This window comes from Scatophagus argus, chromosome 8 (genome assembly GCF_020382885.2).
Source record: "Scatophagus argus isolate fScaArg1 chromosome 8, fScaArg1.pri, whole genome shotgun sequence".
Classification (NCBI taxonomy): Eukaryota; Metazoa; Chordata; class Actinopteri; family Scatophagidae; genus Scatophagus; species Scatophagus argus.
Window position 1 is genome coordinate 13,602,104 of NC_058500.1, and position 12,915 is coordinate 13,615,018.

Consider the following 12,915-nt stretch of genomic DNA (forward strand, 5'->3'; position numbering starts at 1 on the left):
CGGGCCTCCTTACCAGGGCACCGCTGCTGAGGAGAATCATGAAGATGATCAGGGTCTCAAACCAGTTGTGCTCCACAATCAGATAGCAGGTTTTTCTCAGGAACCACCAGCTCTTCCCCCAGCCCATAGTGATGTCAACATCACAGCACTTATACTTGGCCACACAAGCTGAGAACATACAGGAGGAGAGACAGCATTTGATGTAGCTGAATGAGATACAACGGTAATGGTAGATTACAGTCCAGTGTTTGAGACTTTTCTGTAAATGAATACATGGGCTTTTTGGAGGAACTGTACAAATTCTACTGCATATCCAGAGTGGATGGCGTTTTATACCTCTGCATGCATTTTGAAGTCTGTGTGTTGTTTTCAATGTGCATCGAATAGCTAGGTTACAAAGCTCAAATCCTGAATGTTTCTGAGATCAAATAGCAACACCTCTGTAGTGAAGAAACACCAGGCTTTATATAAGAATAATTATCTGCCTATTTATATGTAGTTCAGTCTATCTTTGCATATGTATCTGGATAATATGTATTTGTATATGTATCAGTGTAAGCATCACAGATGGGTTCGACAGACTGACAAATAGAGAGGAGTCTACATGGGTGAGTGATCCTTCATAATAAAACTGTCCATCCTCTCATTCCCCCCAAGCCCAGGGAAGTCTCTGTGCTGTGAAGTGGAGGTAATGGGTGCAATAAGAGCGGGGGTCTCACCATCTGTCCAACACGGCTCTGGTTCCATGTATTCCTCCACCGTCTCCACCACCACCACCTCCTCCACATCTGGCTTGATGTCGATGGTGCTGCCCTCTGATGAACTGGTGTCATCGAGCTGCAGACGTATGAGCACATACACACACACACACACACACACACACTTTAGTTGGTATTTCATATCCAAGAAATCTAAGCTAATTACAGAAAAATGTGTAATTCAAGTTATTTCCAAAAATTGTGTTTGCTCAGCCTTAAAAAAGGGAAAACCTCAGGCATAATTTGATCAGAGAGGGTTTTTCTGTATTGAGATGAACACCATAACAGTATAGCACATCACATATCATCCACATGAACACTGAATTGGAATATCAAATGACAGATCATCTGCTCTGAAAGACTTCTAAATGCATTTTGTCAGAAGACACACGTCGGCAGATATCCATTTCATCCACACTGCCTGCCTGCTCTTGCCACTCTCGATAACCCTATTGAATAATGGAGTTTTATTGCTGTCTGACCAGTGCAGAGTAGTCAGCCACACCCATGGTTTTACTATCCTCGAGAGAGGAAACTGCATGTAGAACAGCTGAGGATTACACAGTAAAAACAACAACACATGGAGCATTATAGTATTTACACGTTAGAACACATTAGTTTGCGCTTGGAAAATAATGGTTTTACTTTTACGTACATTACAGATTTTAGTCTGTTTTTGTCATTTCCTGCATGAAAACTTGATACTTGTGTGATAAACTAGAAGTGGATAACATATGCACTCCCCTCACTGACCTCTTTGCTGTTCTCATTGTCCGATTCACTGCTGAAGTCCTCCGTGTTAAGGTTCTCAAAGTCAGACTCTCCCACAGCTATGGGCACGCAGACGGTCAGGTTTGGGTTGTGGATGAACGACATGTGGTCCTCATCGATCATATACTTGCCCACGCTGCTGCCAATACCACTGGTGGTGCCGTTGCCATTCTTAGCATAGTCCAGGTCACGGTTGATGTCCACCCCAGTGTGGTTGGCGATGCAGTTCAGCTTCTTATCATACATGTCGTCCAAAGGCTTCTGCTCGTCCTCCATGGGTGGTTTCTTCAGCAGACTGGCCATCAGTATCCTTACCTTCGATTTTGTCCACGCAATGCCTTTCTTAATGCGCATGACAGAAATCTGCAGGTTGTTGGGCTCGCCATCATCATCAGTTGCAGCCAAGTTGTCAGCACTGAATGAGCTCAGTAGCAAGGCAAGGAACAAGTTCAACACCTTTTGGACAAACAATAAGAAATTAGTAACTGGATGCTGAGTGTTTTTTTTCTCTGACCTCATTCTAATTTTTTACAGATGGCTTAAAGAACCAAGAATTCTGAACTCTGAAAAACCTTGCATGCCTCCCAGTGTGGACACTCACCACCAGGTTTCCGATGACCATGACCATCATGAAGACGATGAGGCACATCGCCTGGCCCGCCACCTCCATGCAGTCCCACATGGTCTCGATCCACTCACCGCACAGCACGCGGAAGACAATCAGGAAGGAGTGGAAGAAGTCGTTCATGTGCCAGCGGGGCAGCTCACAGTCAGCAGCAATTTTACACACACAGTCTTTGTAGTTCTTGCCAAACAGCTGCATTCCCACCACAGCAAAGATGAAGACGATGATGGCCAGCACCAGAGTCAGGTTCCCCAAGGCTCCCACTGAATTACCGATGATCTTGATCAGCATGTTGAGGGTAGGCCATGACTTGGCCAGCTTAAACACTCTCAGCTGACGTGAGGTGGGTAGAAAGCAAAGATACGTTTCAGTCATAACATTTTAGTTTTACTAACTTGCAGCTTCACTTCACTGAGGTATAGGCAGTATAAGCACACAGGAATGTTGTCCGGAAAGATGTTAACTTAGCATGCCTTTTTTGTTTTTGTTAGAGAGGAGCTAAAATGAGCATTTACCAATCGGAATGATCGCAGGACAGACAGGCCTTCGACATCAGCCAGAGCCAGCTCCACTAAACTCAGCGTCACAATGAAACCATCAAAACAGTTCCAGGCCTCCTGGAAGTAGTAGTATGGATCCATAGCCACCAGCTTGAAAAGCATCTCGCCTGCAAAAATCCCTGTAAACACCTGACAGGTAGAAAAGAGAACACTTGTGAACAAATGGATTTGACTCAGCACCGGGTTTCACAGGACACATGAGAATGGGAAGCATGAGTGGTGAAATCAGTCATATCTGCATATGCATTCTGACTTCAAGGAATTATTAACAACAATGCATTCAGTTTTATTACCAGTGTGGTAACTGCATATCAATGATGAAATAAAACCAGGAAGCATCCAATTATTTAAAGAGCCAGAACATCTAGTTAGTGTGTGTGTGTGTGTGTGTGTGTGTGTGCGTGTGTGTCAGTAAGAATTAAATGGCACTCCTGTGAGCTCGTAACAGCCCTAATAAATTACTGAGGGGTGTCCTCAATCATAGAGCCTACGTAATGAATAAATGCAAAATGTAATCACATATAAGGGATCTGTGTATGTGTGTGTTTACAACAATTATGGCACAGAATTTACTCAGCATCCTTAAAAATGCTAATACTCAAAAAAGGCAAGGTTGAGCGATAGAAGCCACTATTCAGGCACCATTTTAGAGCAGCTCATCGATCAGGCGCCATGAAATATTAATGCAGGCCTCCCACCAGTGAGCCAGCCAGCAGAGAGACAGACTGGTCCCACTGAAGCAAACAGCAACTCCACTTAACCAGAAGAAAGAAAAAGAGATGAAGGAGAAGACAGGGAACACGTGTGCACGGGTATGTGAAGAAATGAGAAATGCATGGATACAAGAAAGCAGAAGGAGAGGGGTGGTGGAACATGTTTTTTTCCCTTTTCAACTCTGAATCAGCAAAGAAAGGGCTGCCAATTACAGTCCCAAAAATAACATCTCTCTGTGAGCTGCAAAGAAGATGCAGGGGAGATCTTTAAGCGGTGAATCAGATAAACATAAAAGAACAAAAAGAATGCCACTCACCAGATTGCCCACAGACAGCATATCTTCAAAGTCGGGGGTCATGGGGTAGTGCTCCATGGCCATGAAGAGGGTGTTGAGGACGATACAGATGGTGATGGCTAAGTCCACGAAGGGATCCATGACAATCAGGTTTACAATCTCCTTGATCTTAATCCACATGGGGGAGCACTCCCAGATCAGGAATGTGTTAGCAAACTTATACCAGCATGGTGGACACTTGCGCTGAGACTCCTCCAGTTCTGAAGACATAGCGCGGATCATACATTAAAATCAAACACATGCGTGCCTGAGCATCCAGCATGCAATGGTATAAAATGATAAAAAATTGTATGCATTGTATGTATCTGGTACTGTTGGATATGCAAAGCAGATAAAGCAGGAAATTCATGTCAAACTAATCAAACAATGAGAGCAGCCCTAGTTAAAAATAATGAGAGAGCAGGTTAAATAGCTGGGTTAAAGTGGCAGTACCCTCCACTAGTGTGTTGGTAATGACGCTCATGACACTGTTGGCCCGCTCTTTCCGCCCAAAGGAGGTATTGAGCTGGTCCACAGACACCATCAGGGAGCCCGACAGCTTCTTCTTCACCTCAACCTCAGTAGTTGGCTGTCAGGAGGAGAGGAAGAATCAAGCACCCATGGAGAGGACATGAACACCATCCCACATCACCACCGGTGGCCGGCGGAGGGAAGTGCACAACAGCATTGGCAGGAAAAAGTATTTGAGGATCAGATTTTGTGGGCGGGGGCAGGGCATTTTTTTATCCTTTGCTATCTCAATACTGGTTTCGAGGAAGATGTGTGTATGCTGTAAATGCATGCAGGTCTCAGCCAAAGTGGGAGCAGTGGTCTAGGGCTACTTGACCTAATTGTGTTTGAATGTAATTAGCTCATCCCGATTAAATAATAAATGGATTGTGAGATACTGTGCAAGGAGAACTGCTTCTGCATGAATGCATTTTCAGTCCTGTCATGCAATAATGGAGGCTTTGCTGCCATTGCAATATAATCATTAGGTTATCTTTACAAAATGTCTCCCAAATCTGGCCAGTTTAAGGTCACTTGCAAATTGATGCTAATGTATCTTCCTACTTTGAAACCATACAACTTATATTGCAACCATCAAGTCAAGAGCATTGAAAAGAGGAGGCAGATAGTTCAGATCCATCCAGTTTTGTCATGCATGAGCATGCTCCAAGTCAAAGAGAAGGAGAGGAAATTACAGACACCATAGCCATTGTTCTAACTGTCTATGTCATGCTTGTTTCAATTTAAGTTTAAATCTACCATGCTAACTAGAATGAGACACATCTAATTCACTAATGTTGACCAGGGAGAGTCTGGTAAACAGAGAAAGGTAAAGACAGACAAGGACAGCAGCCCTCCTTTTATTCTTAAATTATATTGTTAAGGCCTGATAGGATGGTGTGTGTTACTGGTGTATCTGCTTTAGGATATTAACGGCATATTAGGGAAGCAGATAAAAATGTCTGTGGCTCTATAGTGCTGGTCCCCGCTGTTTCCTCCGCCTCCTACTGTAGATCTACCCACACAGGCTAGCAGAGGACCTGGATGCCTGGAGGAGGAACACATCAACACACTGGAGCATGTTAACTCATCATTATATGCTGTTTGTTAACAGAAATGCTGTTCCGTTGCTAGAGTGTGTTAAACAGATATGTGGTCACAGTAAATTGAGTAGTAATCATTAATTAGCCACATAGCCATAGCCATATATGTGCCAAAATCTGATGGGCCAGAGGGGACGCACAGTCATGTCTGTTTGTTTAATAGCTGTATGACAGTGAGAATATGGTACGTGTTTGAATAAATATTTTGATATGAACATTCAAAACATTGACATTCATAGTTAAAATCAAAAAACAAAAATTGCCTGGAAGTCACTGATAGACCCAGTTTCACTAACCTAGCAAATTCAAATTGGCTATAGTTTATTCACAATTGAATGAAATTATTTCTCCATCCTTTGCCTACTGTCGGAGGGCAGCATACACTGCGGGGGCTGGGGGAGGGGAGGCGCGAGCGCTTAGCCAAGAGATACATACGGACTTGCAAAGATGACATAGTAGGGGATAGAGAGCAAGAAAGAAAAGGAACGGACGAGAGGGGGGCCATGCCTAGATAGGTCTACTCATTGACTTCCTTACACTGTCGTCAGTAGCTGCCTTATCTATTTTCACCTCAGGCAGAAGGCGTCCACCAGGCCCAGGGCCGATGAGCGACACCACGCCATTGCAATCCACCGTGCTGTTCCTCTTCCCGTGGAAGCCGCTGTAGCTGCTCCGCCGGTAGGGGCTGAACAGGGAGCCCCGACGCTCTTCACACTCCTCCACCGTGCTGTGTTCATCATCGGCGAATTCATTCTCCGAGCCAACGTCCTTGCCGCGGCCCTTGAAACTGAAAATGCTGCTCTTGCTGTTGTGGCGGGACAGGAAAGGCGAGCCGGGTATACTGAGGAGGGACTGGAGGTAGAAGAAGCATGAGGAGAGGTGACGTTTGTGTGAGTGATGTAGTCCAGTTCTGAATTACTATTATTTGCACCATCATTTTGTGCTGTTCGTCATCAGTTCTGGAGGTCATGATGAAAGACAACATCTGTGGGGTATGGGAAATTTAATGCAACCAGGATGCTTTTCCCTGAGGAGCCATATTCTGCTGGAGTAATCATGCGACTTAATAAACAAGAGGGAAATACATAATTAGGTCAGTGATATCCTAGACTGTCAAGGTCATGCACACACACAGGACAGAGATACAGGCAGCTGAAACAACACGGCATGATGACATAGAGGTAGAGAGGTAAGTATTGATCCGAATATTATTATAGCTGCACACACAGTCTTCTAGTGCTACTGAAATCACATTTTTGACAATTAATATCTGCATGGACAGATGTCGAATGTAAAGTAAAAAAAACACCGTGAGTGAAATTCAGTGATGCCCAAGTGAAGCCTAAACAAAGCTGCCTGAATTGCTTCCTCTGAAACATTCATGTAATCGCTGTGAATAATTCAGGACCTGGACATGCGTTTCCATATCTCTGGCTACTGTATGGTCCTCTGTATGCCAGCTGGTGCAACACCACACTTTACACTAGCAGCACTCTTGATCAAAAATATTCCTCACCTGACAATGGAAAAAAAAAAACAACCCAAAAAACACCTGCAGCCACATCATTCACTGACATCTGACATCTATATTCTATTCATAGAGACAAGAAAACATCTCTATTCTAATTCTGTGGCTTTGATGTTATGGTCTTGTTGGGTCTCTTTCTGTGTTTGACACTAATAATTACCACTCAGCCTCAAAAGGCTTAAATAGTCGGTTTCTCTATTGGTCTTTATTTCTTATCTCTATTGGTATCTAGAAAAGCACCTAGTTTCACTTTTATATGCTGAATTGAATGAGACTTCTGCCCACCACCAAGAACAATGGAGGTTAAGTAGAGTTTCATGGCAGTGCTCAAAGCATTCAAATCTCACAATGAAAAACTCAAAAGCAAAATGTATTTCCACAGAAAATGTACTTAATAAACCTGATTCAGTTTCATCATAAATTGTCTGCACATAAAGCTGAGAATAAATGCTTTGTTTTGTTTTTTTATAATTTATATATAAACAGACCCTTTAAATTAAATGCATATAAATGACTCAACGTGCCCAAATATTATCCTTGTTTTCCTCACCTGGTTCATAATGGAAGACTTTCGACCCAGGCGATTATCGGGGAAACGGAAGCGGCTCCTCTTGCTGCCATCATCTGACTCAGACTTAACGAACTTTTCGCTGTCTCCTTTCTCTTTCTCCTGCTCTTTTTGCCTCCACTTCTTCTTACGATTACGCCGCTCTTTGGCGCTCTTGGAGCTGAGCTTTGACATCTCAGAGGAACTGCATGACAGACGCCCTCCTCCGTCATCCTCCACCGCGTCCTCTGACACAGTGCCTGCTGAGGTTGCCATGGCAGCAGCCTAAAGAAAAAAAAAAGCAAACACAAATGAAGTCAAAACGAATGATCGAACATGACTCAGGGATAGTTTTGTGCTCCGTCATGTAGAGGGCTGACCTGGGCATCTTCCTGCTGTTTCTTGAGCTGCTCCAGCATGGCCTTGAATTCCTCCTCCTTCTGCTGGGCCTCTTCCATGGTGGCCTGATTCTGTTCCTCGTAGGCCATGGCCACCACAGCCAAGATGAGATTCACCAAGTAGAATGACCCCACAAAGATCACCAACACAAAGAAGATCATGTAGGTCTTCCCCGCCGCCCTCAAAGTCTGTTAGAAGGCAGCAGAAGTTGGGGGAGAGGGGATGGGGTAAGGGAACAGCAGAGACACTCATGACATCTGATACATAACCCCAATCTTCAGAGTCAAGCTCAGTGTCGACGTCAGTGCTCATAATGACTCATCAGAAATGAACATGGTAAGATGTTGGTGGGGAAAAGAGAGCAGGTGGACAAATGTCAACTCAGAAAAAATTCAAAGAAACGTAAACATAGCTTTAATACCTACATTTAAAATGTTTGAAAACTCTACATTCATCTCATAAAAATGATGAACTGACGCACAACCAACCATGTCTTTGGTCTGCATATGAATAATCTTATATTCTGCGCTTGCTAGGGCTCTCAGCATGAACCCAAGGTTGTGTTGTTGGTCGGGGAGAGCCATGAGATTTGAATGTTGACCTACTTTTTTATGCACACTATACCAGCCAGCGCACAGCCAAGCAATTTCGATGGATTGGGATGCTATCCCCAGTGGAGAGGGTAAATAAAGAGTCTTAGCTGCAGAGGCACAGCCGAATAAATGAGAACTTTCTGGAAAAATCTTGAATAAACTGTTTTCTTAATGTTTCTTACATGTTTCTTACTCTTCTTTATTCACAGACGTATTTAAGAGCATCGTAGTGTGACAGAGGGATCCCAGCCTGGAATAAAAATGTTTTCGCTCAACAGCCTCCTTCAGGCCTCCCGAAAGTCAGACAATTTTTTTCGGGGAGCAGAGCAAAAAAAAAAGAATGGACTTCCTGGGATAGACAAGTGAAATTCCCTTACGCATCAATTATGAATGTAGTTGACATGTAATGCTGGGAAGTGTATAAAACACAACACTGTCAACAAGAGAAGCACCAACTGATTAGGAGTGAAAATTACTGTCTTTATACCCAAATCTCATGGGGGAAGGAAAATACTTAAGGTTTCTTTTCATTTCTGAACATATGACAAAGAACATCAGACCTAAACTGCTGCATATTTATTATTATTCTAAAGATACAGTACAGTACAGCATTGAGAGAGAGCACTGAGAGAGAGACAGGAACCAAAATAGAAGTATGAGTTGGAATGCTCCCATCAGGTCTCATCTCCCTCATTGGCCATATAGTAATCCTGAGCTGTTAATATTTAATACTTCCTTCCTTCCACAAAGCCTCCGTATGTGAAGGCAGGAGTGTCTCCCAGGCGTTGTGTGGTACAGGCTGACAGACAGGACGGATGGGGCCTGGCTACACTATGCATATGAGGAGAGTCAAAGTGGGAACATGGGAAAACTATAGGCAGAAAGAGCCACCATTTTCTGTCTGGGAAGTGCAGGTGCAGCGTGCACATAAGCTGTGTGCTTGAGGACACACACTAGAATGGGGAGTCAGAGGAGCTGAGCTGGTATCAGATTAGTGTTTTCTGCAGGGGGAACCCAGGTCTCCCAGGATATCTGCTACAGTCTATAATGTTTTGTCTTTAACCTACAGTGTTTACAAAACATTAACAGACTAAAATAGTAGATGACTTATTGCTTAAAAAGCCATCTTTCTTACCACTCTATGCTAATGGTACGGTGTGTCCCTTTTTCCTTTCCATATAAAAAAACGCACTGGCATTAACAACTGCACATAGTAGTAAAAAAATGTGTAAATAGTTGTAGTTTCTGGGAGTGGCCGTGTTCAATTAGAGAACTGAACTGTGGCTTGTTTGCTCTGACCCAACATCCTCACTAAGGTAAGTAAACACCTTTCTCTATGCTACAAGGCAGCAATGACGACTGGGTCACAATTTTAGTTTCCATTATTAATTGATCTTCTTGAAAACTCATTTCAGAGACGCTATGCAGTTTTACTGTTTATAGGCAGTAGTATTTGAGAATTTGTTTATGTTGTACGTGCCCATTGTGAAACAACATCATGTTTACCAGCATGTAAAGGTTTTCCCAGAAGTCCTGTGTCATGAGTCGGAAGAGAGCCAGAAAGGCCCAGCCGAAGCTGTCAAAGCTGGTGTAGCCGTAGTTTGGATTCCTCCCAGCTTTCATGCATGTGTAGCCCTCTGGGCAGCGGCTGAGAGGGGAGAGAGGGAGAGAAGAAGGAGAGGAGAAGGAGAGAGAGGGAGAGAGAGGGAGAGAGAGGGAGAGAAGCATGGGAGCAGCATGATTTTTGATTTCACTTCATATAGATGGAAGAGCTACAGCAGGTCTTGGTAGGATTTGGTAGCATTTGGAGGAGGCCAGGGAAGGCAACCTACCCCGAGTCAGAGCTGTTCCCACAGAGAAGAGCATCCAGCTGGCCAGGCAGGAAGTAAAAATTGGCTGAGGAAAAAAACAAACAGCCACAATGAGTCGGTTCGCTCACTTTCTGTCGCAACTAGATGTTTATTCTGCAACAGCCTGTAAATCTGATGAGACCAGTTTGAACATACATTTTCAATTCAGTTTATTTCAAACCAGCTCTTTTTTGTCTATCCAGTGCCAAAATGACATGTTGTTTTTTTCATTTCAGCATATGGGCTGACTCATAATCCCAAATTGCTGCCAGCACACCATTGGTGAGGCCGTGTCGCCACTTACTGTCGTTCATGATGTACTCATCCCAGTCAAAGCCCTTGCTGCCATTGGCCAGGTGGCTCTCGGTGATGTTGATTGGCCAGATCACACACTTGTGGCGCAGGTTGCCCATGAAGAGCTGGAGACCGATGAGAGCAAAGACGCTCAGGCAGAAGACGGTCAGGATCATCACATCTGAAAGCTTCTTTACAGACTGGATCAGGGCACCTACGATGGTCTTCAGGCCTGGGGGGCAGCCACGCACACACGTACACAAACCACGCAGGTGATACAGGAGATGCTGACGCCCCAGGTGTGACTCTCTGGAGTGCCTGCTTCTACTAAAATGATGTTTTATAACTACAACTTCTGGTAATATCCTTTATGTTCTGCTTAAGCAAATATTTTTTTTTTAATTGGTGAATGTAAATATAAGAATACACCTAAATATTAGGTTAATATCTATGATATTGTAATGACTTTCTATGCTTTACATACTAACAAAAGGGAGGATTTATATGAATGAATTTTAAACTGGAGCAGATTTTTGAAAAATTTTAGATGTAGGTAGTAATACATTTTGGACAAAACTGACAGATTACATACATAACATCTCTAAAAACAAAACAAACAGGAAATATTCAGGAGCCTTCCCACTCTTTTCAGATTCATCCAGGCAGAAAATCTTCAGGCAGAAACAAAATGACCGGCTTATTACCGGAAAAAAATGCTTTTAACTGCCAATGACTGATAAAGTGAGAAAGAGGGGGAAGACTACAGAGAAGTGAGAGGAAATCCATAAGGAATAGAGCACAGCAGCACAACGAGGGGGGCCATGAGAAGGACAGAGGCACAGGCAAGGGGGGCTGGAAACCACATGCAGGTCATTTAAACTCCAAGGCTGAACAGGAGCAATTCAATGCCAGCGCCAGTGTGGGCACTTTCTTGAACTGTCTTGTAAAAGGTGTCATTAGGAAAACACTGACTCCCCATACCGTGACCCTGCAGTCTGTCTCATCCACGACTTCACTAAAGATGTAATCAGTTTACCTTCTGGACATCCTCTGGCAGCGTTCACATGGATCCACGAGGAACTCAAAAATAGAAGCAGGGTGACCCGCACACCTCCCTTTTTCTGTTTGGTCTCTGCAGGTACGCTGGGCTATAGTAGACGTACATACTGTATGTTTTTTTAAAATATCATCTAAATTTAGTCTTAGATATTAGGCGGTCTTAAAAGCTCCATAAGCTCAAGGAAGTGAGTCATTTATGAAAAAGAAAGAACAATTTCTATTTAAGAACCACTTTTCTTATCTGGAAGTACACAAAAAGAGCTTATGGAGCCAAGTAAATTAACAAAATATTTTTAAATATCAGTTGTAGTAGGATATTATATTAAAAGATCCAATAATAATAATAGTGACTTGTTTAAATCATAACGAATTATGATTTAAGCAGGATTTAACAGGACACGAATTAACAAATTAATATTAGCTGAGTTCAACTTAAACTAGAAAAGCTAAATTTTCTCTATTCCAGTTCTACAGGCCAGGACAATTATTGAAAAGGAATTGAATTAAAAGGAATTTTTTTTTGGAGATCAATGCCATTTTCATGTCTGTCCATTTAATATAACGATATAGCCAGCAACTGGTTAGCTTAGCTTAGCATTAAGACTGTAAACAAGGGGAAGAGAGTAAACAAGATCAGCCTACCAGCACCTCTAAAGCTCACTAACTAACACACTATGTCTTGTTTGTTTACAACAGAAACGAAAGCTCTGTTTCACAGGACAGAGCATGTTGATGAGAAAATTTAGGTGCGCTTGCTGGTGAGTGAATTCTGTTACCTTTGCACACCTTCCTCCTGTTTACAGTCTGCATGCTAAGCTAAGCTGCTCGCCTAGCTTCATATTTACTATCTGGACATGACGAGTCATAGTACTGATATTCTCATCTAAGCAACTCTCTGCCAGAAATTGCATCAAACTGTTCCTTTCAATCAAAAATGATCACTTTTTATTTCCACTCAAGGAATTACTCTTTTTATATTTCCTAATGAATCTGCTGTTTAAAAAAAGGCCAGCCACAGTGGTTCGTTTGCAAAGCACGACATCTGCTCTACATCCACTATCAATAGATAGACAGATGTGCGGTCAGTGTCATTCAAAAAGGTCAAGAGGTCATTCACCCATCCCATCTGTGTCCCCCAGCCTCTACAATGTGAGCACACTGTTTCTTTTTCTGTGCAGTATATCATTCAAATAGGTTGTAAAAGAAGAGAGAAAAAAAAATCAATAATCAAACTAAAAAACAAAAGAGGGGCAAATCAAACTTTCAATGC

General features: G+C 42.9%; 1 protein-coding gene across 5 annotated transcripts in view; it reads right to left on the reverse strand.

Annotated features, from left to right (window-relative positions):
• Window positions 1-12,915, reverse strand: part of scn8aa (sodium channel, voltage gated, type VIII, alpha subunit a) — a 41,456-nt gene that overhangs the window by 15,037 nt on the left and 13,504 nt on the right. For 3 of the 5 annotated variants that reach the window (XM_046397315.1, XM_046397316.1, XM_046397317.1), the window contains exons 7-19: window positions 10,597-10,818; window positions 10,275-10,338; window positions 9,949-10,090; window positions 7,831-8,037; window positions 7,454-7,735; window positions 5,913-6,227; window positions 4,216-4,351; window positions 3,745-3,983; window positions 2,670-2,843; window positions 2,131-2,487; window positions 1,512-1,985; window positions 720-837; window positions 14-168 (exon numbers count right to left, since the gene is read on the reverse strand). In XM_046397315.1, the coding sequence (XP_046253271.1) occupies window positions 14-168; window positions 720-837; window positions 1,512-1,985; window positions 2,131-2,487; window positions 2,670-2,843; window positions 3,745-3,983; window positions 4,216-4,351; window positions 5,913-6,227; window positions 7,454-7,735; window positions 7,831-8,037; window positions 9,949-10,090; window positions 10,275-10,338; window positions 10,597-10,818 (2,885 nt within the window). The remainder of the gene's footprint in view (window positions 1-13; window positions 169-719; window positions 838-1,511; window positions 1,986-2,130; window positions 2,488-2,669; window positions 2,844-3,744; window positions 3,984-4,215; window positions 4,352-5,912; window positions 6,228-7,453; window positions 7,736-7,830; window positions 8,038-9,948; window positions 10,091-10,274; window positions 10,339-10,596; window positions 10,819-12,915) is intronic. The other 2 variants (XM_046397318.1, XM_046397319.1) reach the window with 1 other exon arrangement.